Source organism: Bufo bufo, chromosome 8 (assembly GCF_905171765.1).
Source record: "Bufo bufo chromosome 8, aBufBuf1.1, whole genome shotgun sequence".
NCBI classification, from domain to species: domain Eukaryota; kingdom Metazoa; phylum Chordata; class Amphibia; order Anura; family Bufonidae; genus Bufo; species Bufo bufo.
The window spans coordinates 50,351,363-50,379,044 of record NC_053396.1 but is presented as its reverse complement, the minus strand read 5'-3'; the positions used below and the strand labels follow the sequence as shown (position 1 = coordinate 50,379,044).

General features: G+C 43.6%; 1 protein-coding gene across 2 annotated transcripts; it reads right to left on the bottom strand.

The window, feature by feature from the left end:
• On the bottom strand, nucleotides 1–26,664 carry CCNB3 (cyclin B3). Of its 2 annotated transcripts, XM_040442708.1 has the most exons (13): nucleotides 26,540–26,664; nucleotides 25,339–25,438; nucleotides 25,128–25,211; nucleotides 25,006–25,053; nucleotides 22,588–22,706; nucleotides 18,264–18,375; nucleotides 16,283–16,387; nucleotides 14,375–14,467; nucleotides 8,138–8,275; nucleotides 5,550–5,705; nucleotides 4,390–4,539; nucleotides 2,831–2,961; nucleotides 1–523 (listed from the first exon to the last, which is right to left on the bottom strand). In XM_040442708.1, exons 2-13 carry the CDS (start codon nucleotides 25,426–25,428, stop codon nucleotides 460–462), a joined length of 1,290 nt encoding a protein of 429 aa, XP_040298642.1. In that variant the 5' UTR covers nucleotides 25,429–25,438; nucleotides 26,540–26,664; the 3' UTR covers nucleotides 1–459. The 2 variants fall into 2 exon arrangements, with proteins under 2 accessions (XP_040298642.1, XP_040298643.1); XM_040442709.1 differs by lacking the exon at nucleotides 25,006–25,053.
• Nucleotides 26,665–27,682: the final 1,018 nt, after the last annotated feature.

Genomic DNA, 27,682 nt, shown 5'->3' with positions numbered 1-27,682 from the left:
GGATTATTGGGGGTCCAATAGTGGGGACAGATGCCGATCCCCTAAACTGTGGAATAGGGCTAAATTTTCATCTTTGTACAAATCCTTTAGATAACTAAAGATACAGGTCTTTTCTACACCGTCTTCTTAGTAAATATTTGACCTTTATGTCAAAGACGGATTTGGGATTCATTAACAGGAACATGAATTGGACAGAATCTAAGATCATTTAAAAGAAAAGACCAAAATAATTCCAGCTATATCTATAATAATCACAGTAAACACACACAACACTAATTCATCCATGTATTCTCTCTTCTGGTCTCAATCTTCTATACAAAGGGTTATAAACAGACTGTACATAGAAAAGCTCTTAGGCAGCTGGATAATGGGGTAACCATATAATAGAAAAGTTCTTATATTTACACTGTATATACAAATCTGGCAGATAACTGATCCAGACAAATTTAACTAAAACATCTAGCTAAATTCTTCTAGCTTCAGCACATCTAAGGGTGGGAGTTTCGCAACTTCAAAGAATACCCTGTAACAGTAAGAGAAAAGGTCAGTTAGTAACATGGACGGCATCACAGTAAATATAACTGCACATTTCTTCTTTCTGCATGTCACAGCACAGATGTAATAATGATAAATATACATGACTACCAATCCGCTGGATTGCAGAACTCTTGAGAACTTAACCCTTTAAGGACTCAGCCCTATATCACCTTAAGGACTTGGCCATTTTTTGCAAATCTGACCAGTGTCACTTTAAGTGGTGATAACTTTAAAATGCTTTGACTAATCCTGATAGTTTTTTCGTCACATATTGTACTTTATGACACTGGTAAAATGAAGTTAAAAAAAATCATTTTTATTTATACAAAAAACCAAATTTACCAAAAATTTGTAAAAAATTGCAAATTTCCAAGTTTCAATTTCTCTACTTCTATAATACATAGTAATACCTCCAAAAATGATTACTTTACATTCCCCATATGTCTACTTCATGTTTGGATCATTTTGGGAATTATATTTTATTTTTTGGGGATGTTACAAGGCTTAGAAGTTTAGAAGCAAATCTTGAAATTTTTCAGGAATTTTCAAAAACCCAATTTTTAGGAACCAGTTCAGGTCTGAAGTCACTTTGTGAGGCTTACATAATAGAAACCACCCAAAAATGACCCCATTCTATAAACTACACCCCTCAAGGTATTCAAAACTGCTTTTACAAACTTTGTTAACCCTTTAGGTGTTCCACAAGAATGTATGAAAAATAGATACAATTTCAAAATTTTACTTTTTTGGCAGATTTTCCATTTTAATAATTTTTTTCCAGTTACAGAGCAAGGGTTAACACTCAAACCAAACTTAATATTTATGGCCCTGATTCTGTAGTTTACAGAAACACCCCATAAGTGGTCGTAAACCGCTGTACGGGCACACGGCAGGGCTCAGAAGGAAAGGAATGCCATACGGTTTTTGGAAGGCAGATTTTGCTGGACTGTTTTTTTTGACACCATGTCCAATTTGAAGCCCCCCTGATGCACCCCTAGAGTAGAAACTCCAAAAAAGTGACCACATTTTAGAAACTACGGGATAGGGTGGCAGTATTGTTTGTACTAGTTTAGGGTACATATGATTTTTGGTTGCTCTATATTACACTTTTTGTGAGGCAAGGTAACAATAAATATCTAGCTGTTTTGGCACAGTTTATTTTTTGTTATTTACAACATTCGTCTGACAGGTTAGATCATGTAAGATTTTTATAGACCAGGTTGTCACGGTAAGTTTTACACAACGATTTCATTTTTGAAGCAAAAAAAAAATAAAAAAAATATAATAATAATAATAATAATAATAATAATGATGTTTTAGTGTTTCCATAGTCTGAGAGCCATAATTTTTTCAGTTTTTGGGCGATTACCTTGGGTTGGGTATGATTTTTGCGGGATGAGATGACTGTTTTATTGGCACTATTATGGGGTGCGTGTGACAGTTTTTATTTTTTACGGTGTTCATCTGAGGGGTTAGGTCATGTGATATGTTTATAGAGCCGGTCGATACGGACGCGGCGATACCTAATATGTATTCTTTCTCCCCTCCCCTATTTTTTTTAACTTTATTTGGGGAAAATTACGTTTTTGTTTATTTTTACTTGAAACTTAATTTTTTGGGGGGAAAACTTTATTTTTTGTCCCCCTTTGGGACTTCAACTTTTGGGGGTCTAATCCTTTACAATGCATTCCAATACTTCTGTATTGGAATGCATTGGCTGTATGAGTAATACAGTGAGTAAAACTCATACAGCTTCCGGCCTGTGAGATCCAGGGGGCTGGATCTCACAGGCTCGTCACCGGAAGGCAGCGCTGATGCCTAAGGAAGGCATCGCGCTGCCTTCCATGCTATCGGGTTCCCCCTACAGCCGTAAGGGGACCTGATGGCACCACCCGCCGCCGCAACCGCAGGTAAAAGCCGCAAACCGCAGGTCTGAATTGACCGGCGGTTTGCTGCGATCACCGATGCCGGGGGGGGGGGGGCGTTGTGACAGGATACCCGCTGAATGATTTCAGCGGACATCCTGTTCAGATTAACCCCCGCCGCAATGTAGTTTTAAAGTTAGGCCTTTTGTGCAATAAGGTTGCTCTTGTTGCACCCAAGCTCCACTCCTTTCTGTGACCAGCCCCTCCCTCGATGCTTTGCCACTGCCTGGCTCCGTCAATAAAAGCAGCCAGGGTGCGTTCTAAACAGGTGAACACAGCCATGGATACAGACCCTGATAATGGTGTCTGAAATGTGAATAAAGCGACATCACTGAGGGTCTGGAAGCTAGGTCTCAGGATTTAGTTACCTGTGTGAGTATTTGCTCCTTACTGCCTTCAGTTTTTCATTTGATTGACACATAATCATGAAGTTTAGCCTTTTTACAAGAGGCAACAGATCCATTGCCGGATATCCACTGTAATGCCGTAGGGTAGCCGTCTAAAGAAGAAATAAAGGTAAGAAGAAATTGGCTTTCATTTCAAAAAATTCTACAAATTATCTGGGATGAGACCAAACTTATATATATATATATATATATATATATATATATATACACACACACACACACACACACACACATATACATACACCACATAGATTCAGTCACAACTGTCCCCAATACAGTCCAAGTTCAATTTTATAGGAACAAAAATCATCGGGCTCAGTACAGTTCTGTTCATGACCAGACACAGACATATGTGTCAGTGGTATCCAAACTGTGGTCCTGCAATCTGATCAAAGACTGGAAAAATCTGTACAGAATGTGATTACTGGATGATCCGATCCCACCTATCCCCTCAAAATAAAACCACATGACAAAAGGGACAAAATCCAAATATATTCTTCCCTTATACCCCCCAAATCCCCAAACCAGTATGAAATGCAGCATTTCTTATGCAGACTACTGGTCATTCATTTCCTAATCATATTACCACTTTCAGTAGTCCAGTAAAAGGAGTTATCCAGGAAATGATGACCTATTCTCAGGATAGCGTTCAAAGAAACGGTAACGGCAGCATCTCCGGATATTCTTTATTGGACGTGCTTCAACGAATGTGTCTACATGCCGAAACGTTGCAACTTTTGTACACATTCGTTGAAGCACGTCCAATAAAGAATATCTGGAGATGCTGCCGTTACCGTTTCTTTGAACGCTAATCTGTGGACTGCTGAGGATCTGCGGTCGTGGTTTGCTAGTGCATTCCGGTAAGGCCGAGAAGGCCCGTGGGTGCTGCTCTACATTATCTTTTTCATTATTCTCAGGATAGGTCACCAATATAAAATCAATCAGCTGTTTTAGGGAGCTGTGGTGCTCAGCGGAGCTGACTGCTTACCAATCTCAACACTGTACACAGTATAGCGGGTTTCTACTTGGTATTGCAGCTCAGCCCCATTCATATCAATGTGAGCTGCAGCTAGACCATGTGACCAATGTACGGTGAGGTCACATAGTCTCTAACAGCTGATCATAAATCAGGATAGGTCATCAATATTCATTCCCTGATAACCCCTTTATATATAGAATTAAACGCAGTGATCGTTTACACAGGTTCTGCACATTGAGGACCTATCCTCAGGAAAAGTCCTCAATATCAGACCAGTAGTGGTGCCTGCACTGGAAACCTAACAGTGGACGAAGCTGGGAGCAAAAAGCGCTATCCGCCAGCGCGCAGCCGTTCAGCTCCAGTTTACTTGAATACCGCAGCACGCCGACACAGCCACTATACAATGGAGGGAGCCTTCTGCTTCCAGATCCATCCTCTTATGTTTCCAGCGCTGGGTGCAAGCGTCAGACGACAGATCATCAATATCTAAAAGGTGGAAAACCCTGTAAGTACTGCCTCCATTTAGGCCATAAACACTCACCCATTCCCCCAAGTCTTTCATCTTCAGTGCAAGAAGCAAGCAGCTTGCAGCCATTTTGGAAGCGCCTTCTTGAACAAAGTCATAGTCTTGCAGTGTGAGCTCACATATGTATCTTGCAAGCGTAAGAGTCTCCATGCTGGCATGGGCACACTGTGAGAGAAGACATTCCATAGGGAGTAAGAAAAAGTTTTTCATCTTGTAAAGAACACCAACTGAGAGGCTGATGACCAATATGCAACGTTTTTTAGATTTTACATTTAAAGTCATTAAGAAAAACAAACAATGACAGCGCGCCCCCCCCCCCCCCACTAAACTAAAAACACATGTTGCCGATAACCTGCCCATCTAAGGCTACTTTCACACTAGCGTTTTTTTTTTCCGGCGCCGAGTTCCGTCCTAGGGGCTCAAATCCGGAAAAGAACTGATCAGGATTATCCCCATGCATTCTGAATGGAGAGCAATCCGTTCAGGATGCATCAGGATGTCTTCAGTTCAGTCTTTTCAGAAAACCGTAGCATGTTGTATTTTTACCTCCGGCCAAAAATCCTGAACACCGGATCCGGTCTTTTTCCCATTGACTTGCATTAACGCCGGATATGGCGCCGTGTGTTCTGTCAAACCGGATGCGGCTTTTGCACGTTAAACCCGAAAAATGTGAAAAAAAAGTTAAAGTCCATAAATGGCGGATCCGTTTTTTCCAATGCATTTTTTTCATGGTGATCAAAATCCTGATCAGGATTCAAATGTAATCCGTTTTCACACGTTTTTCCAGATCCGGTGGGCAGTTGCGGTGAGGGAATTGAACGCCGTATTCAAACAACGCTAGTGTAAAAGTAGCCTGTGTGTTCTGCGCCAATTATTGTTTGAGCCCAGAAACTCGTCTAAACCCACCTTTACACAGACTGCCATCAATCATTGATAACACCTCCCACACGAACAATAAAGTCAGAAAGAGCAGAGAATTAAAGGAATAAATTACAGATTTTACTGAATAATTTCCCATAAAACTGTAGATCAATCTGCTCAGCTTCTTCTGCATGTTATGCGGTTCTTTTGTGACAGGTTCCCTTTAAGAATTACAGGTGGAAGATTTATAGCCCCTAATTGTGCCGACTGGACTGGCGAGACGGCCACACTCATTCTGACAACATGGCAGTTACCTTTCCAAAACGACGAAGGAAGCGATAAGGAACAGGGATATTTATGTCAAAGTTAAGCTTCTGCAAGATGTCCATCTCCATTGCCACCAGTTCCTCTCTCTTGTAAGCATCATCACAGATATAAAGGAAATCATCCAAACAAGGTGGGCAACGTTCCTGTAGAAAAAAAAAAAGGGGGGGGGGTTTAAAAGGTAGGAGGACAAAGCGGTGCATGCGTTGGCGGAGTAGGAACGATTTCTTGGCTGAATATATATATTTACACACACACATAGACATAGACTCTCTCTCTATATCGCCGGTGCAGATTTGCCTATAACCAGACCCACCTGGAAAAATGCACAATAATTTTAAAGATTTCTGATGAACCAGACGCATTAAAAACAGGAAAAGTTGCGTTGTTTGCTCAGTACAACCCCTGTACATGTGTATTACGATGGACAGCTTGCAGTGCTCCTTCCTGCTGTATAGGACCCAGCACGGCCAAGTACAATATGGTCACCCATTGAGTTGATTGGGGGCCATTCACAACTATATTGTTCCTGCAGGAAATTTGAAGCGTCGTCTAGTGACACTGTGTACTTAAAGAATAGATGAATAAGGTCTCTGAAAGAGAACTATTTTACAGGAGGTCCAAAATCTTATCAGGGGAAAAAAAAAAATACTTTAACTATGCATTAAAGGGGTATGCCCACCTCAGACAATGGGGGCATATTGCTAGGATCCCAGAGGTAGGACCCGCACCTTTCTAATAAACACAGGTGAAAACTAAGCCAGCAAAGTGATGGCCAGCAGTGCTGGGTCCTCCAGCCACCATCAAGCATTTCTACTGGCATCCCCATAGAAATTAATGGGTGCGCACAGCGCTTGCGAGGCCACTGCTTCCATTTACTTCTATAGAGCCAATAGAACTACCTGAGCCAGCTCAGACATTTTTGGTGGCCCCACAGAAATTAAGAGGGCAGCCACATACGTGTGGTGAGTAAGGATGTTTCGGGTATCGAACTTTCAATACTTTTGTCTCTGTATCGATATGATACAGGGATTTGCCTTTTAAAAATCAATACTAGGCTGCGCTACTGCACAGCCTAGTATCAGAGAACATGGATCACACTGCTCTCAGCACGGCCATGTTCCCTCAGCAGCATGGGGAGAAGAAAGCAGTCTCTCCCTCCCCCCTGCCACCAATGAGAGCGCGGAGGAGGGGAGGGGCTGTGGCCACTGCGCCAGTAATGATAATAAACTTTTAATATACAACTACAGTCGGCGGCAGAAACACATTGCCGGCACCCTGCCTCTGACAGGGCGCTGCAATCCACGGCAATTAACCCCATCAGCCCCCCCCTTCCCCCCCAAAGTATTAAAAACATTGGTGGTGCAGTGCGCCTTCCCCCCCTCCCCAGTATTAAAATCATTGGTGGCCACAGAGTCCCCTCACCTCCTCTCATTGGTGGTGCAATGTCAGCTTCTGATCGGAGCTTCAGCAGTGTAATCCTGGGGCTCTGATCGGTTACCATGGCAGCCAGGACGCTACTGAAGCCCTGGCTGCCATGGTAATCTCTCTGCTGCCGTGTGTACTATGCACAGGGCAACAGGGAGAGTGTTTAGTCCTATTCACTCTAATAGAGTCCTATCAGGGTGAATAGGACAAGGGATTAAAAGATCCCAGGTTCTAGCCCCTAAGGGGGGAAATAGTTATTTAATAAACTGTACAAATAAAAAAAACTACACCAGGTATAAATCACCCCCTTTCCCAATTTTACATATAAAATATATAAACAATAAATAACAAATTAATTGCATAGCGCCACGTCCGAAAAGTCCAAACTATTAAAAATATTTTTAAAAAAAAAAAAAAATAAAAAAAATAAAAATAAAAAAAAAAAAATCGGTAAACGCTGTAAAAGATTTTTAAAAAAAAAGAAGAAAAACTGCGCGATTCGCCATTTTCTTTAGTCACCTTGTCTCCCCCCAAAAATAGGATAGGACTGCTAGATTATGGGCCAGACGTTCCATAAAATGCGGAATGCACGCAGATTTTTTGGGCTTTTTTTCCCCGCGTGGTATCAAGTATTGCAATACTTTTTTATGGTGTCAAAACCAAATCAAAATTTTGGTATTGAAACAACCCTAGTGGTGAGCCATCTTTTCACGTAACTAAGAAAAAAATAAAAATACTTGACAAGTGACATTACTTCTTGGAAACAAATTTGATTGTGTATTTCATAGAAGTCAATGGAAAAGCAGAAAACCTCATTCAAAAACTTTTCTAAAAAGCTTCCAAGACATCGCCAGCTCCGTACTAATGAGGGGCAAGCACCCTGAACAGCTGTCTAGTCAGACCTTGGCTCATATAGGGAGCCACTTCCAATAGGTGGCGCTGGAGAGATGGTTCTCTTTCGTGGGAGAAAAAAGAGCTTGTAAAAATACCTATAAAACCACCACATTACAAATCTGCCACCAAAAACTACGGAATTTTCACTACCGATTGTTCTGTAGATTTTAGCCATGTCAACATACCCTCAGACGTTGTGGGGTCTCATATGCTAGAATACAGGAATGTTCATTTTATACAAAATTTAAAACTTTACCTCAAATTTAGAAGCAATAAGCACAGCAGTAGATCCAATCAGCTGCAACTTCTCTCTAACAATAACCGAGACAGCCAAGTAATGGTCGACCAGCTTTACTGCCAGGTACAGAGTCTCATGATTCAGTTCAAAGTTCTCCTAAGGAAGAATGACATTGTAAGAGAAGGAAATCTTATATAAACCCTTGCCCCAACTGAAGAAGTTGCCCGATCTTGAATTAACACTGGTAATCGAGAATTGGAAAAACAGGCCAAATATTCAGTCACTAGGGCTAACAAGAAAACTAATTCAACCTAATTAACAAAACATCAGTAGCAAAATACACTTGTGTGTCCTGCATTTCACAGTTCCCTTAGATTTTCAGCTAATATTGGAGCTGGAGTTTTTACAGCACAAAAAACATTCAAAGACACTACTAAAAGCGCAGAAAAATGCTATTAAAAACCTACTGTTTCCAGAAATGGTGCCACACTTGTTCATGCCCAGTGAGACACAGCCCATGGACAAGAGTAATGCTGTTTCTGGGAGAAGAGAAGACCCTTTCTTCTAAAGCCTCTTTCACATGGGCGTAGCGGGAAAATGTGCAGGTGCGTTGCGGGAACACGCGTGAGAAAAATCGCGCATGTTTGGTACCCAAACCCGAACTTCTTCACAGAAGTTCGGGCTTGGGATCGGTGTTCTGTAGATTGCTATTATTTTCCCTTATAACCATGTTATAATGGAAAATAATACATTCTGAATACAGAATGCATAGTACAATAGCGCTGGAGGGGTTAAAAAAATAAATAATTTTTTTTTTTAACTCCCCTTAATCCACTTGATCGCGCAGCCGCCATCTCCTTCTGTCTTCATCTTAGCTGTGTGGAGGAACAGGACCTGTGGTGACGTCACTCCGGTCATCATATGATCTTTTACCATGGTGATGGATCATGTGATGACCGGAGTGACGTCACCACAGGTCCTGTTCCTCCACACAGCTAAGATGAAGACAGAAGGAGATGGCGGCTGCGCGATCAAGTGGATTAAGGGGAGTTAAAAAATTATTTATTTTTTAACCCCTCCAGTGCTATTTTACTATGCATTCTGTATTCAGAATGCTATTATTTTCCCTTATAACCAGGTTATAAGGGAAAATAATAAAGATCGGGTCTCCATCCCGGTCGTCTCCTAGCAACCGTGCGTGAAAATCGCACCGCATCCGCACTTGCTTGCGATTTTCACGCAACCCCATTCATTTCTATGGGGCCTGCGTTACGTGAAAAACGCAGAATATAGAACATGCTGCGATTTTCACGCAACGCACAAGTGATGTTTATGCGTGAAAATCACCGCTCATGTGAACAGCCCCATAGAAATGAATGGGTCGGAATTCAGTGCAGGTGCAATGCGTTCAACCCGTGCGGAATACTCGCCCGTGTGAAAGGGGCCTAACAGTTGGATATAGAAGTTGCTTGTGATAGATTTAATGGCTATGTACACCTATGGGCCATTATTTTTTATTATTGCATTGTACCAATTCTGAGCTAAAAAAATATTTTTTTAATTGGTCTTTATTAAACATATGGAGCCCTGTTTTCTATACAGCCTTGCGTTCCTCTAGTAGTAGAATCTAATTTTTCTCCCTTTTCAGGCAGCCAGCTCACCTGATAGCTCCTTATCTCTGCTCTGACATTATAAACACTTACTGATAAGAATGTGGCTTAAATAAAGTGTTTAAGACATCTAAGGCTACTTTCACACTTGCGTTTGGTGCGGATCCGTCCCTATAATGCAAACGCTTGGATCCGTTCAGAACAGATCCGTTTGCATTACCATGAAAAAAAAAAAAAAAAAAATTTTTTTTTTTTTGTTCATGATAATGCAAACGGATCAGTTTTGACTTTACATTGAAAGTCAATGGGGGACGGATCCATTTGAAAATTGAGCCATACTGTGTCATCTTCAAACGGATCCGTCCCCATTGACTTACATTGTAAGTCTGGACGGATCCGTTTGCCTCCGCACGGCCAGGCGGACACCCGAACGCTGCAAGCTGCGTTCGGGTGTCCGCTTGCTGAGCGGAGCAGGAGGACAAACTGTGCCAAACTGATGCATTCTGAGCGGATCCGCATCCACTCAGAATGCATTAGGGCTGGACGGATCCGTTCGGGGCCGCTTGTGAGAGCCTTCAAACGGAACTCACAAGCGGAACCCCGAACGCTAGTGTGAAAGTAGCCTTAGTAAATTAGATAAAAGGTTATGGCAGAAACTGAAGGTAAAAAGTACCATTCAAAAAGCTAGAGAAACCATTAACCCATTGTGACAGAACAGCTCAATGTTTTAATAAAGACCCATTGAAAAAATGTTTAGCCCAAAAATGAGTAAAATGCAATCATAAAAAAATAAAAATAAATTACCTCCGAAGGTGTACATAGCCTTTTATATCTAATCAGCTTATTAAAATGCTTGTTACCTTGACAGATCTGGAAGGCAATGCCCAGTGGTGTTTATCTCCCTTGATTTCTACATAGGTGTAGTGCAAGTCTAAATGGGAGGACTGAAACCAGGAAACACACAAATAAGGGATGCAGAGCAACACGCTACTATGTGTGTACCCTGGCAGAAGCAGAAGGAAGTGGTGTTTGAAGGACCTTGAGCCTGAAATTAAGCCGATAGTGGACAAGATTGCTATGAACTGTTGTGGTGAAACTGCCTTCTCTTACTATTGTTTGTAGATTGCAAAGCTCCGGAATCACTTCTGTTTGTGTACGACACACCCTAATGACAAGAGCACCTAAGATGTGCAGGTCTATGCTCCTCTGGCAGCACAAAGAACCACACGCCAGCAAAGGGGAAAAACATGCTGCAAAGGACAGCATCCAAGAGTGTCAATTTGGCAGCACCATCATGATCAAGTGAAAAGTCAAAGATGTGAGGCATTAGATTTAATGAGGTTTTCCAAGACCTCAATTTAGAGAAAAAAAAACAAAAAAAACAAAAAAAACCCACCCTTTAATCCTTGTCCAGTGTGCCTTTAAAAGGGGTTATCCAAAAGTTAAATAGACCTCAGAGTGCAACCAAACCTTGGTTGGGTTCATACTTACCTGGTCCCTGCCGCTAGGTTCCAGCACCACTGCTCCCAGTAGCCTCGGCAGCACCACAATGCGCTAGCATCAACATCCTTCTGATGGGCACCACATGAAAGCCACAGCCAATCACTGGATGCATCTGTGACCTGTCACCTGTGTGGCAAAGATGGCCGGGAAACAATGGAGGCAGAACCCAGCGGTGGGGACCAGGTTATAGCATGAATGTGTCATCAGAAAATGACCTATTGTTTAAGGTTTGCAAAGTTATTAAAAAAGGGAAAAACTGAAACTTTGCATGGATATAAGTATTCCGACCCTTTCCTATGACCCTTGAAATTTAGCTCTGGGGACTCCCATTTCTCTTAATCATTTTTGAGATGTTTCAACACCTTGAATGGAGTACACCTGTGGTAAATTCAGTTAATTGGACATGATTTGGAGAGACACAGCTCTTCCTATTTTAGGTATTACAGCTGACAATGCATATGAAGAGCAAAAACCAAGCCATGAGGAGGAAAGAACTTCCTGTAGAGCAGAGACAGGATTATGTGGAGGCACACATCTGGAGAAGGGCACAAATAATCTCTGCTGCCCTGAAAGTTCCCAAGAGCACAGAGGCCTCCATAATTCAAAAATGACGTGTGGAACAACCAGGACTTTTCCTAGAGTTGGCTGCCCCACCAAACTAATTATTTGGGACAAGGAGAGTGGTCAGTGCTGAGGAGGAAGCTGAATGGAGCCAAGTACAGAGATATTGTTAAGTGCACAGCCAGGACAACACAGCAGTAGCTTATGAACAACTCTGTGAATGTCCTTGAGTGGCCCAACCAGAGCCATGACTTGAACCCAATCGAATATCTCTGGGAGACCTAAAAATAGCTGTCGCCATCCAACCGGACAGTGCTTAAGCGGATCTGCAGAGATCGGCAGACAGCCCCCAAATCCAGGTGTGTAAACCTTGTGGCATCGTACCCAATAAGACTGGAGGCTGTAATCGCCAAAAGGGGCCTCAACTAAGTACTCAATAAAGGCTCTGAATACTTAAGTCAATGCAATGTTTTAATTTTGCCTTTTCAATAAATTTATAAAGATTTCGAATATTGTGTTTTCACTTTCTCATTATGGGGTATAGGGTGCAGAATGATGGGGAAAAACTTCAACCCTCAACATTGAAATACACAATGTCATGTCGCTGCTGCAGTTTTGCTGGTAAAAGTGCAGTTTGCCAGAAAAATCACGTGGCCACAGCAAACAACTGAAATACCACCGAGACCATATGTCACCACGGCTTTCAGCCACCTCCCCAATCACACGGCTGTTGCCGTTTCTCTACTCTGCAAAACACGGATACCGTCTGTGTGCATTCCACGGAACAGAATGTCCTATCCTTTATAAAACGGACAAGAATATGACATGTTCTATTTTTCTGCGGGGCCACGGAACAAACATATGGATGTGGACAGCACAAAGTGTGCTGTCCGCATTTTTTGTGGCCCCGTCAAAGTGAATGGGTCCACATCCGATGTGTGGACCAAAAATATGTTTGTGTGCCTGAGCCCTAAGGCAGGATACAAATGACGTGGCTACACTTAACTTGATCTGGAAAACTATAGTAAAAACTGCAGTGTTCGATACCAGCTAAAGGCTAGGGCCACATGGCACAGCTGTGCTGCAGTGTGCGATACCAGCTAAAGGCCAGGACCACATGGCACAGCTGTGCTGCAGTGTGCGATACCAGCTAAAGGCTAGGACCACATGGCACAGCTGTGCTGCAGTGTGCGATACCAGCTAAAGGCTAGGACCACATGGCACAGCTGTGCTGCAGTGTGCGATACCAGCTAAAGGCTAGGACCACATGGCACAGCTGTGCTGCAGTGTGCGATACCAGCTAAAGGCTAGGACCACATGGCACAGCTGTGCTGCAGTTGCAACCAAACATCACGCAGCAGTTTGAGCTGCAGCAGGCCTACATTGTTTAGTCAGTCTTGATTGTTAAAGGGGTCTTCCGGGCTTCTAATATTGATGACCTTTCCACAGGTGTGCTGTCTCCCCATCTCCCTTCCTGGTCACCGCTGCTGTACAGGAAGCAGTGAACAGGGCGCGCAGACTCCTCATACAGCCGATTGGTGGGGGTGCTGGGGGTCGGACCCCCGCCGATACGATATTGATGACTTATCCCGAGGATAGGTCATCAATATTAAAAGCCTGGACAATCCCTTTAATGGCTGCACCCAAAGGCCGCTTTCACACAGTCAGTGTGTGATCAGTGATTTCCATCCGTGAGGAATGAAGGCTAAACAGACCGAATGTGTAATGGAAAGATTTGCTCCTGTTCTGTGTTTCTGACCCGGAAATGGTTTCAAATCGCTGATGTAAATCACTGATCAAACACGGACTGTGTGAAAGCGGCCTAAAATAAGCAGATTCCAATCTGGGATTACAACGGCTCCCTCCCTAGTCCATACAATACCTGTATATATGCAAATCAAACAAAAAGATTACGCAAATGAGAGTTAATTAATCGGCCAACAGTTTATTGTGTGTGGGGAGCTCCTAACTCTCCCAAGATCTCTTGTCAGGGAGAGAAGGATAGGGCGAAGGGAATATTTTCACCCGATCCTTTTGTTCTCCCAGAAGATAAGCCACTGCCTAAAGTGTCTAGCAGCAGCTTTTCCCCCTTCACCCCGACTGAACCTGGATATGGATGTGTATGTGAGAGTAGAGGGATAGCATTGGCCGAACAAAGGGTTGTCTCCTCTCGCCGGCAAGATGGAACTAAGCCCCGACCGCCAGGTGGTTGGGAGAAAGCAGAGTGGGACGGTTCTCTGGTTTCCGCAGCTCAGATTGCAGTGCTTGGGAGCTACAGACACAGCATGGCAAAGTTTTCTCAGCTTTCCCTAGGCCAGTGACCATACGTTCATGTGTCATGTGCAGCTCAGCCCCATAGAAGTGAATGGGGCCGAGCGGCAATACCAAGCACAGCCGCTATATTATGTACGACGATTGGTGAGCAGAGAAAGCCAATGCCTTCTCAAACAGCTGATCGGCACAGGTGCCGGGTGTCAGACCCCCACAGATCAGATACCAATGACCTATCCTGAGGATTGCTCGTCAGTATAAAGATCGCATTGGTAAACGTGCCCCTGTAGAGGAAGAATATTTGACTAACCTGCACTTCCACCATCCAGTCCACCAGTATCGCTCTCATTTCTTTACTGACATCTTTCTGAGACTCCATATAATTAGAAAGCACAAATTTTTCCTTCAAAATACCAAACAAAAAAAAGGAAACTCATGAAAAAAAATATGGGAGGAAAGTATTATAGCACTTACATGGTCACCTTCATTTCAACAAACTTTGTATAGAACAATAGTGCAGGTGACTCTCCCTCACCTCTCCATAGTCTTCTACGGGCAATATGTAATGTGATACTTCAGTGAGCTGACAGTTGTCGTGTCTCTCAAGACAAAGGGGTTGTTCCAGGAAAAATATTCTACAGTTTTCATACCAGCATCTGAATACTTTTTTAATTGCATGAAATAAAAATAATTCCTATACAGTAACTACTGAGTTATTCAATAAAATGTATCTGTATAGCGCCACCTATTGTTTGATCTTTTTCTTATTTCTCCATTAACCTCAGTAACATTGTTGAGGTGGTCTTACATGAGGAGTTCCACCCCAGCTGCCCAATCTACTGCTAGAAGCTGTAACGGTCCGAGAGAGCGCTGAAGGAGAACGTAACAACAACATTTTCTCCCGATGAACAAACATTTGCACAGTCATCGGGAGAGATCTGCAGCACCTTCACACACGGCAATTATTGGGAATAAATCCTGATAATTGCCCTGATTGTCAGCCTGTGTAAAGGGGCCCTTAGCAGAGAATGTTAATTTTGGAAGGATGGGGACGAGAAAGAAGCATTTTCCTGTGATAAGAAATTCTGTAATGCATCTTCTTTAGGCTACTTTCCCACTTGTGGCAGAGTGATCCGGCAAGCAGTTCCCTCGCCGGAACTGGCAAAACGTATGCCAACTGATGGCATTTGTAAGACTGATCAGGATCCTGATCAGTCTTAAAATTGCTTGATCAGTCAAAAAAATGCATTGAAATGCCGGATCCGTCTTTCTGGTGTCATCCGGAAAAACAGATCCGGCATCTATTTCTTTTCACCTTTTTTTTGGTCTGCGCATGCGCAGACCAGCAGAACGGATCCAGCATTCCGGTATTTTGAATGCCGCATCCGGCACTAATACATTCCTATGGAAAAAAATGCTGGCATTTAGGCAAGTCTTCAGTATTTTTGGCCGAAGATAAAACCGTAGCATGCTGCGATTTTATCTTTTGCCTGATCAGTCAAAAAGACTGACTTGAAGACATCCTGAACGGATTTCTCTCCATTCAGAATGCATTAGGATAAAACTGATCAGTTATTTTCCCGGTATTGAGCCCCTAAGACGGAACTGTATGTCGGAAAAGAAAACAGCAAGTGTGAAAGTACCCTTAGACCTGTACTATTGCGGTATGCAAACTTATAAGAAACAACAATGACTTCAGTTCATTAGAAGTGAAATATACACTAACATTATCTAAACCCAGCATATGGAAAAACTAAATAAAAAGCTATAAATACCAGTAATAACCCCTTAATATCCTTTCTTCAACAAAGCCAAACCTTCAGTATATTCAGACGTTGCCGTCAAGTTGCCTTTTTTTCACCTCAAAGCAGCAGCAAAATGCCGGGGTTAGTTCTGATTTGGCACAGACCACATTAGTTGCTGCCTGTGCACTTTTATTCCTCATTGCTAGGTTTAGCTTCTTTATTATCTAGATTGTAGTTAATCCAAAGCCCATACTGCCCAAAAGGGAGATAAGTATATAAACGCGGCATTTACAGTTTATCTAACTCATGGGGAAAGACCTCTACCCTTTACTGCCAGTTCTGGTATTGGGGTCGTCTTCTGTGCAAGGTTTGGACCCCTCATTCTGCACCACCTATAGCTACACTACTAGGGAAGAGGGGGGGGAATATACACTTTATTTCTAAATATAAAAATTAAAAAAAATTAAACGTACCTCTCTTTTACGCATGTAAGCAAATATATCCTCAGCATACTCAGAGCTGCAAAATGGGTCATCCAGTGAGTCTTTATCAATATCCTCCACATCTGGTGGAAAGACCTGCAAATAGACACATTATATATAAATATAAAGAAGGGACGTAGATATGTGTATGTATGCATGTTCCACAAAAACTCAAAAACGCAACCATCCATTTCAACGAAACTTGGTATACACATCCCTTGCTACCTGGAAAGAAATCTTGCGGGGGGTTTCAGCTCTCTAGGACATACCGTTCCAGAGATATGCCCAAAAAATGACCTGCATTATTCAATACAAGCCTGCAAGTCTCTCTCAAATCCTGCTATACATACGGTCACATGTCCCTTATCAGCCAATAGAAGCTCACAGGTCCTACTCCAGGTTGCTATAACTGATCACGGGTTTTAGCAGTTCGCAGGTCCTGAAATATTCAGTCATATAACGTACGACGGCATAACTACACTACTACATGCATGGGGGGCAGGGGCCCACTATTAAACGGACAGGCGCCGTGGAGTTCACCGTTAACCCCCTTAAGGACTCAGGGCGTACCGGTACGTCCTAACTTTAAATCGCGATTTCGGCGGGGGTTAATTGCAACAGGATGTCCGCTGAAATCGCAACGCCGGGGGAAGTCCCGTGACAACGCCCCCGTGTCGGCGATCGCTGCAAACCGCAGGTCAATTCAGACCTGCGGTTTGCGGCTTTTACCTTATCCGGCGGGCAGCGTGCGGCTGTAGGGGGGACCCGATGGCATGGAAGGCAGCGCGATGTCTAAGGAAGGCATCGCGCTGCCTTCCGGTGACGAGCCTGTTAGATCCAGCCCCCTGGATCTCACAGGCCGGAAGCTGTATGAGTAATACTCACTGTATTACTCATACAGCCAATGCATTCCAATACAGAAGTTGATTTTTAACTTAATTTTTTCAATCCCTGTAGGCTAAGCAGTGGGAGGAGGCGTGGCCTAACCGGATCAGGGGCGTGCCTTAGCGGGCCCTGGGGGCGGACACATTGTGGCAGGAGGAGTGTCTGGGCTCCTTCTTACTGGCTCATTTGCATACCAGATAAAATGGATTTTCAGAGAATAAAAACATCTATTGCTGGAACAAAGGCACGTCTTGAAATAAGGTACTAAGTGCTATTAGGCTAAGGCTTTACTTCAACAGCGATTATCCTTGTGACAGATTTCCTTTAAAGCTGACCTACAGCAGTGAAGATAAATTTCTGGGTTGTTATGGAAACCTGGAGTAAAAGTGTATGTGGAGGCTGGAGGACCTGCAAGCTTCTATTGGCTGATAAGGGTCATGTGACAAAGCTTCTATTGGCTAATGCATTTTTGGGGAATATCTCAGGAACGGTACGTCCTAGAAGCAGTTCAAAGTGTAGGGAAGTTCTGTATTGACTAGACACACCTGCCCACCAAGGCTCGTCTGGTGACAACAGTGGCTGATGCATAGTGCTCTATTTGACGTTGGTGGCCATCATTTCTGCTCAGCGTGAATCAACTTTCATCAGTGAACAGCACTAAGGGCCACTGGTCCCTCGTCCAGCGTAGATGCTCCCTGGTCCATGCAAGGACTATGATGCCTGTGGTTAGGTATCCTTGCAAGTCATCTAGCAAATGTGAACAGCATGATGAGGAGGACTGTTTAAATACCAATACCAATTTCACAGATGAAACACCTGTTGTGGATTTTGCTGTTAAGCTCCTTGTTAGAGAACAGCAAGTTGTGCAAAAAGTACTGAAACATTGATCAGTTGGACATGTTCATTCAAAAGTTTAGAGGAGGTCACTTCAAGTTCACCTGTAAAGGTTAGAGTGCATTTTAGGTTCACCCCGAAATGTCATCCACAAGCCAAATATCCCTAACTTTTTGTGAGTAGTGTATATATACAAATAACTAAATGTCTGAAGCAGGACAGCACAAACATTCACTTTCATTGTCCACCATACCCGTTTCAGATCAGTTTCCACTTTTGGCTCAGACTTAACGTCTTCGTTGCTTATTTTTTCTTCTTTCACCAGCCCGACATCTACATCTGAGATGGCAACTTTTCTTGGTGCCCTTTAGTGGAGGAAAACATAAGAACATTAAGTCAATAAAACAAGATACCATAAGCAAAACTAGATGGAAACAGACTTTTAAGTATCAAACATGAGTAAGCAAGGGGCTTAAAATGACAACCAGCTCTGTCCACATAGGTGCCACGACTTCCATTCATAATGGAAGCAAAGCTGCTGTGCTGAACCCATCGCACAATGGATCCCATTGACTTGGTTTGTTTGTGTTTTAGTGGCACAAATAGAGCCAAGTCTTGTGCTATTCTTGCCGAGAAACCTGACAGTTACCCACAGAGGCTTCAAATGGAATGTGAGCATAGCCCTAAATCTATCATCTATAGATGTAATGTATATAGTAGTCTATGGAAGAAGTGTGCTATTGTTTAAATGGTCACTAACTTTTCACACAACTTTATATAAATCAATAGTACAAGCGAAGATAATGGCGGATTTACACCACACAATTCTCGTGCCGGTCATAGAGAGCGAATGTTAGTACGAACGCTTGTTCCTGATAACAGGCCCATGTAAATGTGCTGAAAAATCACCCGATAAACCAGGTAAACACTCGTTCATGAGGTAAAATGATATTATATGTGCACATTAGTTTCTGGGTGGTAGATCGTGCAGTGTGAACAGTGATCTGCTGCCCAGAAACAGTGAGGGACATTTATTAAGCCCTTTACACCACTACAGTGGTGTAAAAAAATAAAGTCGCACATTATGGTGCACGCCATATGTGCACCATAATGTGCAGATTTTTAGGCTTCTCTGCACTTTTCGGAAGTGGTAAGAAAAAGGGGTTGGATTTAGCGTTGTCCGCCGCATTTGCTAGAAAATTTCGCCAGAAAGTGGCAGAAGTTAGAGCTGAAGTTTACACCAGCCTGTCACTGGCGTAAACCCATGCAGAGAGATCAAGCCTGGCGTAAGGATATACCAGTCTTGATAAATGTCCCCCCCTTAAGTCTGTATGAGGATGAGCGATAACCGTTGCCATTTTTCATCCCCATACAGTGGAGGAGATTGCTGCATGTAAATGCAGCTCTTACCTCCACTGCCGAACAGGCAATTAGGCCTCACACAAGACTGTATTTTGCATCCATGTGCGATCAGCATTTTATTGTAGACTGACCCATTTATTTATATGTGTCAGGTCATAGTGCATGTAAGCGTGGTGCCGTCCAGCGGGTGACCACGGAGCAGTAAGTAATAGCTTCACTCGTGCTCCGTGGTCACATGACACACGCGAATCTTTGATGCAATTTTTTTTTATGTCAAGTTACTGGATTCAATAGTCATCGTTTCAGCCCTACCTTGGAGCACTGCTTTTGTAACACCCCTGTGCTCTGCATACTCCACCCTCTCCTTCATTGACAGGGCTAGACATCAACATGCCAAGGGTGTATGGGTGTATGTATGTATGTATATATATATAATATCAGGGCTCCAGAAGGCGACCAAAATAGTCGCCAATGCGATTTAGAATTTACAAATGGCGACAAGACTTTTTAGTCTTGTCGCCATTTGCGACTAGACCCACCGCTGCAGCTCTGCAGTTGAATACAGCGGCCGGGCACAGGAGCTGATAGTTCTCTGCCCCGCCGCCAATGTTCTTCTCAGCAGCGCAGTGAAGGAGTCTCTCCCTCCCCCTTGTGCTGCCGCCGCCGCTAAAAAAGAGAGACGGGAGGAGGAGGGGAGGGGCTGTGGCCACTGCGCCACCAATGAAGATAACTGACCTGTTAATACAAATAAAGGAGGCGGGTGATTTGATTCGGTTTCGATTTGGCGACTAAAAATTTTATTTGGCTCCTAAATACTCTTCTCAATATGATAACGGTGTATCCTGGAGGAAGTGGTCAGCCTTGCTTGTAGATGTCCTGTGTTCAAATCTCAGGATAGACTTCTAGATTTTTTTTTTTCTTTACTTATTTTTCTACTCCTTCATTTAACCTTACTATATTGAGAAGAGGTCTATGCTTAGAAAATTATTACATATTACTGGTTTCTTTATAATCATTTGATGTGCCTGTGAACAAACCAGTAATATGTATTAGAAAGATATATATATTTTTTATTTATTTTTTTACATTTCACCTCTCTTCAACCCTTTTAAACTGGTTTTCATTAGCGATGTGCTAATGTTAGCAGAATCTAACTCTGCTATTGTTAGGTTTATTGATGTCCCCCTTAGGGCTCTTTCACACAAGCGGATCCCGTACGTGGAATCCACTGTGTGAAAGAGAGCCAAGCCCCGTTCCGGACAGCAGAGACACTGAGCATTAACATGATTGATAATGCTCTGCGCCTCTCTGACCTTCTTACTACAAAATCAGAGTGACAACTTTATCTCACTGTGATTTTGTAGTAAAAATATCACAGAGCATTATCAATCATGTTAATGCTCCGTGTCCCTGCTGTCCGGAACGGGGCTTGGATCTCTTTCACACAGCAGATTTCCTGCACGGCATCCGCCCGTGTGAAAGAGCCCTTACTGCACAAATCTTACTTTTGCAATATGCTAATTAGTCTCTAGGAGCAATTACACGCCCCCATTCGTCTTCTTCTGCCGGCCCTGTGTGCTGGGTAAGGCCTCTTTCACACTTGCGTTGTTGGGATCCGGCATGCACTTCCGTTGCCGGAGGTGCCCGCCGGATCCGGAAAAACGCAAGTGTACTGAAAGCATTTGAAGACGGAACCGTCTTCCAAATGCTTTCAGTGTTACTATGGCACCCAGGACGCTATTAAAGTCCTGGCTGCCATAGTAGGAGCGGGGGAGCGGTATACTTACTGTCCGTGCGGCTCCCGGGGCGCTCCAGAATGACGTCAGAGCGCCCATGCGCATGGATGACGTGATCCATGCGCTTGGGGCGCCCTGACGTCACTCTGGAGCGCCCGGGGAGCCGCACGGACGGTAAGTATACTGCTCCCCCGCTCCCCGCTACACTTACCATGGCTGCCAGGACTTTAGCGTCCCGGCAGCCATGGTAACCATTCAGAAAAAGCTAAATGTCGGCTCCGGCAATGCGCCGAAACGACGTTTAGCTTAAGGCCGGATCCGGATCAATGCCTTCCAATGGGCATTAATTCCGGATCCGGCTATGCGGCAAGTGTTCCGGATTTTTGGCCGGAGCAAAAAGCGCAGCATGCTGCGGTATTTTCTCCGGCCAAAAAACGTTCCGTTCCGGAACTGAAGACATCCTGATGCATCCTGAACGGATTTCTCTCCATTCAGAATGCATTAGGATAATCCTGATCAGGATTCTTCCGGCATAGAGCCCCGACGACGGAACTCTATGCCGGAAGACAAGAACGCAGGTGTGAAAGAGCCCTTAATCTCAAACCTGCACCATGCCATTTACCCAGCACACAGGGTCGGCAGGGCGTGGAATGAGGTGGGAGAATGGAGCCCCCCCCTCCCGCACCTTGAGGCCAATTTGCATATTACAAAAGTAAGATTTGTGCAGTAAGTGCATTTGTGCATCATTAAACATATTAGGAGTTAGATTCTGCCGAGATTAGAAGATCGCTAATGTCAGCCAGATTAAGAGGGTAATTCTGGTGACAGAAACCCTTTAATTCCTGTGAAATACCTAAAGGGTAAAATTGGAAATTTTGAATACATTAAGGGCTGCAAAATGGAGTTATCTATCGGGGTTCTAATAGATACGCCTCTCAAAGCCCCTTCAGAACGGAACTGGTTCTTAGTAAAATAGGATTTAGAAATTTTCTGGGGGAAAACAAACAAACAAACAAACAAACAAACACCCCCCAAAAAATAAAAGTACTTTCCAACAATAATGGCAACAAAGTAGACACATAGAAAATGTTAAAACTAACTTTGTGTGGTTAGTCTGTCTTAAAAGTATACATTTTTTAATCTTGCTAGTTTTTCCTAATTTTTGTTATACTTCGGATTTTAGACAAAAAACATAATACCTAAAAATTGGCACTAACAAAATACAATGGGGCACATTTATCAATGTCCATAAAAAAGTTGCAAATTATGGAGCATGCCATACGTGTAACATAACTTGCGACTTTTTAAGCTTCTTAGCTCTTTTCTGAAGTGTCGAGTAAGCGGGGGCTTCTCTCAGCCGCCAGATTTATTAGAACTTTCACCAGAAAGTGGCGGCCGTTATAGCTGAAGTCTACGCCAGCCTTCATCTGTAGTAGCCTTCAGTTTCTGGCGCACATGTCAATCATATATACATCTCACCTCCTGACTTTAATTTCATTATTTTTTAATACTCCATTGACGGCTATATTTCTTGTCTTCTTAAGAGCAGCTTTCTGTCCATCTTTCTTTTTATGAAGCTGTTGCTGATTTTTGTTAGCCTGTAAAAAATATTATTCTTTTTGTGAAAACCACAACATCAAAGCAATATAAAATACATAATGACTGGCTCCAAAGCGATCCTTAAAGAGGACCTTTCATGGGTTTGTAGTAAGTGAGATAAATATCTGTACCTGCGGGGTACCCCCCGCTGTGCTGCCACCCTGCCTGGTTTTTCAAGATAGCGCTCCTGCGCCCCGTTATGGTCCCCCACAAATTTCGCTCTCAGTATGATAATGGGGAGGAGATGCAGTCTCTCTCCGTGGGCGTCTCCTTCTCCCCTAGCTGTAGCGCTCTCCAACCGCAATGCAGAGCGTCACAGCCAGGGAGAAAAAACCTCTCTGGCTGTGATGCTCTGCGATGAAAGGTCCTCTTTAAAAGGGGTATTCTGGGGAATAATTTTAATTAAAAATGGGGCCAGATCTGGGTAAAATAGACAAGTAGTACTTACTGTATTGATCCCTAGTTGCAACTTTACAGAGTATGAGGCCTGAGAACAGGAAGTGGAGAGGAGCGGACAGGAGCAGTGGCAGAAAAATGATGCTCTACAATACCCCTTTAAAGTTACTGTGCTTCACATTTACTACTCACTATTAGGCCTGGTTCACACAAGTGCATTACTGGTCCGCGTCTGATCTGCTTTCTTTGTGGTTTGTAAGCCGACCCAGTAATTTCTATAGGGTAGCAAAAAAGGGGACAGCACAAGGATGTCATCCGTGTGCTGTCCGCATTCTTACGGAATACAGAACATGTCCTATTCTTGTCCGCAAAACGTTTTGAACATTTTGAAAACAGAACTCACGAAAAGTGCAGGGTGCACACGGACGGTATCAGCATTTTGCGATTCACAGTTTGTAGACCGCAAAATAGTTTTGGCCGTGTGGATGTAGCCTTAGGAACAGGACCTCAAATAAGGACCAGGCTTGGATTACCAGTCAGTTATAATTTCTGAAACCTTTGGGAGATTTTCTAATTGCTCTTCCAGCCCACTAGCAGTCACATGTGCTGCTGCAGTCAATGACTGCCATATGCCGTTTGAGGGCACTTCTCTGCTGAGGCCAGTCAGTGGTGGCAGCAGCACATGCAACCCTACCTGTTCACAGGCCAGAAACTGGAAGATCATAGACTACAGCAATTAGGATCAGTTGAGTATTAATTTTCAATACGTACAGGACGCTGCTGGGGACAGTTAAACTCCCAAAGGCTGGACAACTCCTTTGTAAAGTCTGTCTGGGGTAAACTCAAAATTTCCCTCCATTCTCCCCCAATACTGTCCTGTTGCTTACTATGGAAGTGCTCTGGCTAGGCTACAGTGTCATCCTATCCACTCCAAACACAGTGGGTTGAGGCACGTAACACAGAAGGGGAAGAGAAAGACCCCATTGTCAGCATTTGGACCATGTTGAAGTACCCTCTTAGGAAATAAGTTAGGCTACTTTCACACCAGCATTTTTGCTGGATCTGTCATGGATCAGCAAAAACGCTTCCGTTACTAACAATACAACCGCCTGAATCCGTTATGAACGGATCCGGTTGTATTATCTGTAACATAGCCAATACGGATCCGTCATGAACACCACTGAAAGTCGATGGGAGACTGATCCGTTTTTTATTGTGTGAGAAAACTGATCCATACCCATTGACTTACATTGTGAGTAATGATAGATCCGTCTTGCTCCGCACAACATGGCGGACAGAAAAATGCTACTTGCAACGTTAGTCTGTCCGCAATGGGGATGCCACCAAACGGAACGGAATGCATTACGTTTCGTTTTGTCCCCATTGACAATGAATGGGGACAAAACGGAAGCGTTTTCCTCCGGTATTGAGATCCTATGACTGCTCTCAATAGCGGAAAGGGAAAGCGCAGATTTGAAAGTAGCCTAAACAGAAGGGTGGTCCACATTCAGGACTTTCAGCAGTTACAAAGAAAATCTCTCACTTGAGAGGACCACAGAAGTCCATTTCTTTCAATAAGTTTCTACTTTGGTGGAGCTGCAGGGAAATAAACATTTGCTGCCAGGATCCCTCAGAGATACCAATTTATCACAGTCTTAGCAGTGGAAGCCTCTGTGATCATCTTACTATCAAATGACACTTCTTACAAAAATGGTGAGTTGTTATATAGGAAATATAGCTGTTGTGTCTATACACTAGAGAGCATGGCGTCTACCTGTGTCCTGAAATACTATCCAAGGAAGTACGGTCTTATTTTGTATTCAACAGTTTGTTCTTCTTACAAAAAAGAAAAGTGACAGTGAAAAACGACAAGAACAAACTGCCGCTGGTCGCAGCACGTACCTGATTCCCCAGTGTGGGTTTGGTTTGAAGGGAACATCCTATCTTCTCCTGTATTTGTGGAAGGTCAGATGTTTTTTAGTAGTTCAGTCATAAGAGTATAGAATAAGATAGTGTATACTCACATTGGTGATGTCCCCAAAAGCAGATCTCTTCTTTGCTCCACCCTGTGGGGATGATGGGGAACGCTTCGTCTGCACACAGTCCTCCTGTGCAAAAAGAAATCCCACACACTTATCTAGTGTTGCGGCTAAAACTGGCCCATCCTTGGACCTGTATGAAACCACAATATTATTTTCCAACATCATCTACACACAAGTTATTAGGTGATGATACCTTCACAGGCTGAACATTCTCCACAGTAACAGGTTTTCCTGTGCGGGACGCTTTGGATAACGTTGGCCGAGAGGGGCGAAGAGGCAACATCCTTAGAGTCCTGGGAAAAGAAGTATATTATTGCAAGTTCACCAAGGATTTCCACGAACTGACAATATGACAAGCACTTAGTTTAGGCCATACCATCAAAAATTAATTACAGCTAAGGGAATTTCTCTGACTTGGGCAATTTATAGCAGTTTAAAAAGGGTTTACCAAGATTCTGATATTGATGGTCTCTTCTCAGGATAGATGTCAGAAAACCCAGTTAAAGGGGATCTGTCAGCTGTTTTGAGGTGTCAAGACATGTAAGTTTTAGATTCCAATCAGAGAATAACCTAATGGACCCTCCCTGGGTATACTTAAATCAATAAATACATAAGCCGCAAGGCTTAATTCCCAAAACTTGACCCAGATAATAATGTTTCCCTATAAAATATAGCTTTTAATGATCACAGTAAAAGTAGCTCAGTGAGCCTCCACAAAGGGTTAAAAACCGCCGTGTCCCGTCCATACGTGTAGCGTGATCGTATGGTGCTGAACAATGTAGCTGGCAGGGACGTGCACTAACCCTGCTACACTACTAGCATGCTATGGCCCTGCATATGCCAGAATAAGCCAAATGGCTCACTAGCATCTGATATCTAGCCAGTGTATGGCGTTGCATCATTATCGGTGACAATCATTTGAGAGAAAATGTAACATAAGCCAACAAGCTACGTAGGACCGGACAAAGACACCTAAAATCTACTGACTGCCCCCGATGTGTTTCGCCAGCTTTACTGGCTTCATCAGGGGTTGGGCAGCATTCCATAGTCATCACTTCTAGCTGAGGGGAAGGGCTGGGGAAGTGCTCAGGGCAATTTGCCAAGAACACTGAACCTGAAGAGACATCCTCCATGGCACCAGGGAAATTAAGGCTAGGGCTACACAGTGATGTCGCAATGTAGCCCTAACCTAATAAATGAATTTCTTGGTGACATCACCCCAGGTGTGCTTACACTGCTCCTTCCTCCATCGCCTTCACAGCGCTGTCAGCAGTTTATAGTGGCCAGAATAGAGAAAATACAGTATTCCAATAGCCACTCTCCTAGAATGCACGAATAGAGAGGAGAAGCATACATTGGGAGGACCATGGTAAGTAAAAAGCCAAGAGGTTCACCTTGTGGGACTGTGCAATGGCACAACACTTTGTAGAGAGGGGGTTGGTGTTCCTCAGGCTTGCTGTGGTGATGTCCAGTTCCCAGTGGTTCACTGAATAGAATGGACGGCTTTAAAAATAAAACAACAAAAATTTATTCATATACTGGTTAAAACATGACGTATCCCTTACATACATAAAATAAAACACAAGGCCAAGGTTAGAGAAAATATAGCCATCCCCCAACAGACACTGTGGGCAATCAGCAAACTGTTCATGGTATATACAGTGAGCCACAGATAATCCACGGGGAAAAAAATACCACAAAGAAGGTGGTGGCAATCTCTGATCTGGGACTGTTGTATTGTGCCGTCCCAGCGCTGTCACTACTACAAAACACAACTGGGGTCCGTGATATATCCTTTGAGACCTAATCTAGAGAATTAAGATATTAGACCTCCCAGGACCCTAAACTGCCTCTATACTCTAGTCTAGCTAATAACATATCCCCCCCCGTTTGACCACCTCAAGTCATGCCCTGCCGTCCTTGATTGACAGGGCCAGCATTCATCTTCTCCGGCCGCCCCTGTGTGCTGGATAAATCTCGTGCATGCGCAGTCCCAGCACACAGGGCCGACCGGAGGAGACAAGCGCTGCCTGGCCCTGTCAATCGAGGACGGCAGGGCGTGACTTGAGGTGGTCGAATGGAGCTTCTAGGAGTAGGGGCAACCCCCCCCCCCCGCTCCTAAATGCTAATTAGCATATTATAAAAGTCAAAATTGTGCAGTAACGGTGACATCCAGAAGCATATGATTAGGAGAGTTAGGGTCTGCTAAAGTCAGCCAGTTTAATGGGGTTAAATCTGGTGACAGAAACCCTTTGAAGAGGACGTGTCACCACTAAGGCCTCTTTCACACGAGCGTGACGGACTGGCTCCGGATGCGTTCAGTGAAACTCGCACCATTTTGCAAGCAAGTTCAGTCAGTTTTGTCTGCGATTGCGTTCAGTTGTTTCCGCGCGAGTGCAATGTGTTTTTCACACACACGTGATAAAAAACGGAATGTTCACAAACAACATCTCTTAGCAACCTTCAGTGAAAACGCATCGCACCCGCCCCTTGCTTCCGGATGCAATGCGTTTTTCATTGAAGCCCTTATTCACTTC

Excerpts from the sequence above, each read along its gene's own strand:
- CCNB3 (XM_040442708.1), bottom strand. The coding sequence starts at position 25,428 with ATGTTGCCTCTTCGCCCCTCTCGGCCAACGTTATCCAAAGCGTCCCGC. Across the intron at positions 16,388-18,263 it reads TGGAAACTGATCTGAAACGG|GTCTTTCCACCAGATGTGGA; the intron begins GTATGGTGGACA and ends GTCTATTTGCAG. Across the intron at positions 524-2,830 it reads AGGAGCAAATACTCACACAG|GGTATTCTTTGAAGTTGCGA; the intron begins GTAACTAAATCC and ends TTACTGTTACAG.